The 7,906-nt window shown below is 48.9% G+C and overlaps 1 protein-coding gene across 1 annotated transcript in view; it reads left to right on the forward strand.

Annotated features, from left to right (window-relative positions):
- The window catches only part of CDS2 (CDP-diacylglycerol synthase (phosphatidate cytidylyltransferase) 2), a 68,409-nt gene that overhangs the window by 45,258 nt on the left and 15,245 nt on the right, over positions 1-7,906 (forward strand). The window contains exons 2-3 of the mRNA XM_008590678.1: positions 5,242-5,375; positions 7,104-7,200. Coding sequence (XP_008588900.1) covers positions 5,242-5,375; positions 7,104-7,200 — 231 coding nt within the window. The remainder of the gene's footprint in view (positions 1-5,241; positions 5,376-7,103; positions 7,201-7,906) is intronic.

A 7,906-nucleotide genomic window follows, 5' to 3' on the forward strand; every position in this document is an offset into this window, starting at 1 on the left:
CCTTTCCCCTCTCGGATTTACCCTTTCCGCCTGTTTGGCCCTGTAGGTGCTGGTCTCCTGCTCAGAGCAGGTGAAGTTTCCCAATTTCTAGTGGGGTACAAAGCTTATACACCATTGTTCATGAGAGAGAGAGTGAAGCCCCAGAACCATGGCCTGAGATCAGGTTTCTCTGGGAAGGGTGGCATTCCCCGTGAAAGAAGAAAGGCAGAAGTTAAATACTGTGATGAAAATACTTCAGGTGATCTTGCAGCTACCCTCAGAATGGATAGTAGCTCAAATAGGGTCCTTGCCGTGTGCGTATACAGATGTAAAATTTTCTCACAAAAATGTCGCCTTCTAGATACTCCAGTTTTTCCAGACTAGTCTCCCTAAATCAGCCATTTTGAAATACACCAAAGAAGTATATTTTGGGCTGAAATATTTTGCTTTCCCACACGATCATCACAGCAACCATCTGAGATAGGGAGTCCTTTCCCCACTGTGAAGACTAGAGAATGGGCTTGTGCTGAATGTAATGAGCATCAGAGCCAGCCCAGGGCCCTGCTTTCCTGGATTGGCTGTTGCTTGCTCCTGCAGACACTTTTTTGTGACATCTATCTGTTTTGCCATCCCCCAGAGGAGCAAATTGATGAACATGCTCAGTTTCTTCTGGACAGGAACTTGGGTTCCAGATCCCTGCTTCCTTCCAGGCCCACTGTGGAAGCTGCTGCCAGCACTCATGCCTTGACCCAGGAGTCACTAACCATTTCCCAAGCAGAAGGCCTTTGTCTGTGGGCTGGGGAGGAGCCAGAAAACCTCAGGTCTCCAGGTTCTCCTAGGTTTCTGTTCCTATGGCCCATTCTCTTGAGTTATCCACACCTGGGGGGCTGGGGATCAGGAGCCGGGGGCTGGCTGACTTGCCCCCTCTGTCTTCTGTCTTCATGGTGTTGTGAGGCTGCTGCATGGAAAAGGAACCAGAACACCCAACTGAGAATTTAAAAGGGGGTTTTTATTGGCCAGCCGGCGACTGTTCCTCCAAGAAAGCCTTGGAAGGAAGCAGCCGTGAGTTTAAGTTTAAGGCGTCTTTTTTTTTTTTCCTTTTTGTCTTTTTTCGTGTCCGGCAACAGATCGCAACCCTCAGTGTCGCGCCCGTACCAGACTGGGACCGGCAACGGGATCGCAACCCTCGGCACTGAGCCCACAACTCGCTCAGCCAGTGAGCGGGAACCGGTCTGTATGTGGGATCCGAACCCTCGGCGGGAGCGCCACCGCGCTCCCAAGCGGCGCACTGTAGCAGTGCGCCACCGGGCCGGCCCGTTAAGGCGTCTTTTAAAGGCATATAGTCACACAGGCAAAAAATCATATAGTCACACACAGTTATCATATAGTTACACACACACACACACACCCTCCCTCCCTCCCTCCCTCCCTCTCTCTCTCCCTCCCGGCATGAGGAAGGGGTTTGGGGAGGCCTAGCACAAGCTGATAACAGAAGCTGAAAGAAGCCAGTTAATCACGTAGGGACGGCAAAAACTTTCACAGGGTGGTTTCCTCAGCTTGTCTAGATACATCTGGATACAGCTCTTGGTGTTATCAGTCAGGGACAGCATAGGCGGAAAATAGCAAAGGCAGGCAGAACTTAGAATTTTTCTAAGTACAGGACAATTTTTAACCTTTAATTTTTACCACAGGTGTTGGGGGGCTTTCAAACAAGAACACTTTTCAAACAGTAAAAATGGCATAAGCTAAATCAATCTACCTCATCACAATGGGCTGTGGCCTTTCCCCTCTCGGATTTACCCTTTCCGCCTGTTTGGCCCTGTAGGTGCTGGTCTCCTGCTCAGAGCATGCCTCCAGCTACGGGCTCTAGAATGTGTATTCAGTGGGCCTAAGGTGAGGCCCAGGGAACCTGAAGTTACCAGCTTAATGGCAGGAAACACCTAGAATGTTAATCTCTTTCAGACTTTTTCCTTTAGGGTGTTTACGTTGTTTCTTAGTTGTTCATCCCAGTCACCCGGAAGTCTTGGCAATAACAACAATCACAATGTCCTTGTGATATCTCCTTTCACTACTTTCTGCTTCCCAATACCTCTCTTCACTTCACCCCTTCCTACAAGGAGGGAGAGGAGTCAGGTTTGGCAGTATTGCAGGATGCTGTGCTGGGCTAGTGGTTTACAAAAGGGACCTGGAAGGTCCAGGGAGACTCTTAGCACAGGGCGGGAACTGTGTGCCCCCTCTCCCTGCAGGACCCTGCCTGGGCTTCATTCCTGCCTCTCCCCACCTAGGGAAGCAGCAGCCTTTGTGAGTCTCCTTGACAACAGGATAGATAAGTTAAAAATAACCGTGTACCTGTTGAAGTGTGTGCCCTCTCACTTGCTGTGTGCCAGCTCGGTCCCTGTGACTTCTAGATGCTCCTGGAGCACATCAGTGGGAGGCCTGTGTGGGGCCCAAGTGCTTGCATTTTGAAGCCCTGAGGTTTAGAGGTCAGAGCTACCTAATCATAGAATCCTTACCTTATGTTACGGGTGGTGGCTGTTGGGATGTGCATGTCAGTATTAAAAAAGAATGGAAAGCAGTTCTGAATGCTTCGGTCTTCATTCAGTCTAACCGGAGAGGGATAATTCTTGTTGCTGCTTTTCAGAACCTCTCAGGGCAGTGGAGTAGGACACAGCTCTGGGTGAGAGTTTGGTTATATTTCTTCAGGGAATACCCACAAGTAAGGTGGACCCTTACTGGCCCCCTTTTATTTTTTATTTTTATTTTTTAAAAAGATGACCGGTAAGGGGATTTTAACCCTTGACTTGGTGTTGTCAGCACCACGCTCACCCAGTGAGCAAACCGGCCATCCCTATATGGGATCCGAACCCATGGCCTTGGTGTTATCAGCACCGCACTCTACCGAGTGAGCCACGGGCCGGCCCTAGAAAAGTTTCTTTTTTTTTTTTTGGTCTTTTTCGTGACCGGTAAGGGGATCGCAACCCCTGGTGTGGTGTTGCCCACACCGCGCTCAGCCAGTGAGCGCATGCACCGGCCAGTCCTATATAGGATCCGAACCCGCAGCGGGAGCGTCGCTACGCTCCCAGCGCCTCACTCTCCTGAGTGCGCCACGGGCTTGGCCCACTGGCCCCCTTTTATAAGGTGGGAACAGAGTATGAAGTACAGAGGCACTTGGGTGACTTCAGAGTATGAAGTACAGAGGCACCTGGCTTGGCTGTAGCAGAGTAAGGAGCAGCACCCCAACATCAGAAGCTGTGGCTCTTTCCCTTGGACCCTAATGACAAGCTCATGCCTAGAGGTCTTTTGCCAAAACCAGCTGTCTCTTGTATCAGCAATCCATACTAGTTGAGGCCCTCAGTTCTGTGGTCTTATCACAGTTGTAAATTAATTTAGAAATAGCTGTCTCCATGAGGGCAGGGGATATATATCTCTTCACTACACCTGGAATTAATTCCTCTCCTCCTCCTTTCCATCCATTAGTAAGTATTTTGCTGTGTGCCAGGCATGGAAATTTAATGATAGCAAGATGTCATGATCCTGTCTTTAGGGAGCTATGGTCACACAATTACAAAAACCTCCCACTAAGTTCCCATTATGGCTATGCTTGAGAGGGAGAAGGTCCAGTGCCAGGAGAGCAAATGACTGGAGTGTCTAAACTTGCCTGGGGCAGAGGTGGTTGAGGGTGTTAGAGAAGGCTGGGAGAACATTAGTAACACAAAGTCCTTAAATCTGGAACGCATGAAAAACTCCAAGTCAATGAAAAGCAAGGCAGAAAACCCAGTAGGAAAACTGGCCAGTGACTTGACAGATATTTCGCAAAAGAAGGTGTCCAGATGGCAAATAAACATGTGAAAATAGTGTTCAGTTTCATGTGTTTGTTAGTTGTCCAGGAAATTCAAATTGTTAGTTCAGCTTAAAAAGGTATGTGACTGTTTCTGTGTTTGCACACATATAGGACAAAATCTTTGAAGATGTGGTGAAACATCCTCTTGCCATTTCTAGTTTACTTTGTTCCAGATTTCTTACTGAAGAATAAAATGGATTCTAAGATGCTTAAATAAAAGGAAATTTAATGGGATGAACACACTGAAGTCAGAAGATGTGGGTTAATATGATATGTTGGGCCAGACATTTAACTTCCCAAAGCCCATTTCTTATTTGTAAATAGGGCTTTTTCTGAATTCCTCCTTTCTTCCCAGTACTGCTTGGAAGCTCACAGGTTCAGAAAATGCTCTTCAAACCGTGAGGGGCTCTAACAATTCTGAGTAGTATTGTTACACTGTCTAAAAGTAATATGATTTCTCTTCTGCCTCTTCTCACAGCAACTATTCTAAATTCCTCTAAAAAATAAAAGATCTGAGTAGTAGCCTGTTCCTTGGTACTTTGGGTAAAGAGCTTGTTGCTGGTGTGGTTCTGGTCCCCTCTCCCAGGCTGGGAGGAGGGGTTCTTGTAGGTGTTTCCTTCATGGCTGTGACCTGGATGGCAGCTCTGTGTGAGTGACATTGCAGGGTCTGCTGACGCCTGGGGCCTAGTGGTGGGGAATAGATGGAGGCGCACCATTCCTGGCTCAAGCACTGACTCCAGTAAGCTGTGCGGCATGCTCTTGTGAAGTCTGGAAGTAATACTCTGGACTTTGGGGTGTGTTGTCATTAACTGGTCCATGGAGGCAATCGTCTACACACCTAGCTTCTCCCTGAGAGAGCCTGGTCAGTGCCATCGACTGCCCTGGTGGCTCTGAGTCCACAATGTGCTGTGGCAGGGCAGGGGCAGCGCCCTGTGTCATTCAAGTGTTGGTGGAGAGGGGTTTGCAGAGGCAGATGGGTCTTCCTGGGTGCCTACAGCCCAACCCTTATATAAATGTAGGATAAGCCTGGTATACCTGCACAAGGGTGGACTTGGGGATAAACCCCAGTAAAAGTAAAAGCAGGCACGACCTCCTTTTTTTGTTCTTTGGATACTGAGGAGCTCTTTCTCCCTCTTCTGGACTGAGCCTCTGACCCCTCTTCTTCCAGGCAAGGGGGATCAAGCAGATTGTATGCAGTGCAGATGCACACCTCTGTTTCAGCTGAGCATGGCCACTTCGGAACATGTCAGAACAGTGTCTGGATTGCTGATAGTCCCCTCTGTCCTGTCACCTGACTGTGCCAGGTCCTCAGGCCCTGTGTGGGGTCTTTTCCCACAGATCTCCCATGACAGGATATACTTCTCAATAGTCTACTCAGCATTTTTGCCTTTTTCCTCTTCTGTGTTTCTGCTGTCTAGGAGTCGGAGTCAGAAGCAAGGGTAGATGGAGAGACTGCGTCGGACAGCGAGAGCCGAGTGGAACCTGCTCCCCCGCCAGCCGCTGCAGATGATACCCCAGAGGTTCTCAATAGGGCCTTTTCCAAATTGTCTTCAAGGTAACCTGGCTTAATGATGCAGGTGCTTGCTGGGGGCCTTGCACCAGTCCAAATGCCATGGAAGACCCAGAGCCCTCAGAGAGCCTGGTCTTCTGGGCTGAGCCTATTTCCATTAGGGAGTGTGGGGCAGGCCCTCCTGCCTCTGCCCAGGGCTCCACTGAGTATAATCTAGTGCTTCGCAGTGACTGTGAGTACAGTGGGTATTGGGCTAGGGCTCACACCCTTCAAACCTGTTGTACAGACTGGGTCACCAGACCTCTCACATGCTGGGCTGGGTCACTAGACCACTCACATACAGGTCCATGAGCTAGGTTAATTGGGAGAGATCCTAGGAACTGTTGGCAGACAACAGGAGCTCAGTCCTCAGCTTCCTCAAGCAGCAACAGCCTCCAGCAGCAGTAGTGGCCTCCTCGTAATGCCCCCGGGCATTCCGGGGGTGGGGAACACTGTGGATCAGAGCCGTCAGTCTTTTATACTTAAGTCCGATAACCCAGGATGCCTGGGCGCTCATATGCAATTACATTAGACAATAACCAAGGAACACCTGGGCACATATGCATATTTATATCAAATGCTTGGCAAGATTTTGAACCCCTCGAGGGATCCTGATCATTTATTTTCACTTTCCCTACAGTGGGTGGCTAGGAGGGAGGGCAACCCAGCCTGAAAGGACCTGGCCCTGGAAGGGTGCTCTAGGCTGGGCTGGGTGGTTGCAGTCCAAAGAGGAGAAATAATGTGGACAAAAGAAAATAGGGGTGGGCGAGGTGGCTGACAGTGTGAGATGGGAGATCATGCTTGTGTTTGTGATTAATGGGCAGGCTGCTTTTCGCTGAGAAGCCCACGTTTCTAGTTCAAAGTTTACTTTTCCTCCTTCCACATACATTCATTGTGAACAATCCCTTAAATTTTCCAAGAAGAATTGGGAAACATCTCAACTTAGGTGAATCTAGGGTTAACATTTTTGGATCTTGAGAACCTAGCCCTTTTAACACCAGCTATAAAGCATTATCTCAGAGTGTTCCTGTGTGTGCCTTCCAGCTGTCCCTATGAGAGGCTGTAGTGTGCAGTGATTAAAGATGTGGATTCTGGAGCCAGACGTCTGGATTCAAATTGCAGCTTCACCATTTGCCAGCTGTGAGACCTGTGCCTCCATTTCCTCATCTGTAAAAGCTAGTTGTGTTGAGGGTTGAATAAGTAATATTCGTATATATAACATCCTTATAAATGCCTTGCATATATTTGTGTTAACTGATACTATCATTGCTTAGTATTATCATCATCATCACTGTAATGATGTGAGGGCAGTGCAAGGTAGGATCCTGCTGCAGGAAAGATGTTCAGTTTTTTCTCCAGATAGAGGTGGCCATAGAAAACCATCCAAGTAGTTGCAGAAGCAGAGGGCACTACATTTCCCTTGGGTTCGTTCTTTTTCTTTTCTTTCTCCCCCCCACTTCCTTCCTTTCTCCCATCCTCCCGCCTAATACTTCCCTTAAGACATAAGCTGGGTGTATTTTTCTGTAGGCTTGGAACACCTGCTGAGTTTGGTTGTGGGTAAGGCATTGGTGCCAGCATGTGGGTAGTGCCTCTGTCAGGGTGAGGGAGGTGCTCTGGAAAGAACTGAGTTTAGGGCCTTCAGATTCCAGGAAGAGCCATACCCCTTGGGTTTGTGCTTTGGTTTCTTCTGGACTCTTAACTGGTGTTTTCTCCTTCCCCTACTCTCTAACCTAGATGGAAGAACTGGTGGGTGAGAGGCATCCTGACCTTGGCCATGATTGCATTTTTCTTCATCATCATTTACATGGGACCAATGGTTTTAATGATGATTGTAAGTGCCATTTGCATACTATTTTAGTTTTGCCTTCAGTTTTTCCTGCAGGACTGGTAGTCTTAAGTGCCAGATGTTGGGTTGTTATGGGAACCGATGGGGATCCGGGGTCCTTAGAACACTTCTGCCTTAGGGCATCTGTGACTTCTTTCCAACTGGAGGGAAGGTTGGTGGCATATAGCAGTTATTTGGGGTTAAAGATGTCTCTTCACTTTTAAAATTCCAGCTGTTTGATTCAACTGTGACTCTTGCTATGTCTTTGTATGACTCCTGGTTTTATTTCTTGTTGTCCTGGGGCTTCACTCATGGGCTTAGAGCTTTCATTAAATCCCCATCTGAGAGCTGCTCTCTGTTCTCCCATTGTCGTGGACAGGGTCAGACTATTCACAGCTGAATGCTGAGCAAAGCAGTTGGAGCTTTTCAAGTATTTGTATTCAAAGTCAAAAGAGGAGGGGCCGGCCCGGTGGCGCACTGGATGGTGCGCCGCTTGGGAAGCGCTGCGGCGCTCCTGTCCAAGGGTTCGGATCCCACATACAGACCGGTTCCCGCTCACTGGCTGAGCGCACTGGATGGTGCGCCGCTTGGGAAGCGCTGCGGTGCTCCTGTCCGAGGGTTCGGATCCCACATACAGACCGGTTCCCGCTCACTGGCTGAGCGAGGCGCGGGAGCAACACCGAGGCTCGCGGTCCCGTTGCCGGACACGGAA

Source organism: Galeopterus variegatus, unplaced genomic scaffold (genome assembly GCF_000696425.1).
Source record: "Galeopterus variegatus unplaced genomic scaffold, G_variegatus-3.0.2 Scaffold6268, whole genome shotgun sequence".
Lineage (NCBI taxonomy): Eukaryota > Metazoa > Chordata > Mammalia > Dermoptera > Cynocephalidae > Galeopterus > Galeopterus variegatus.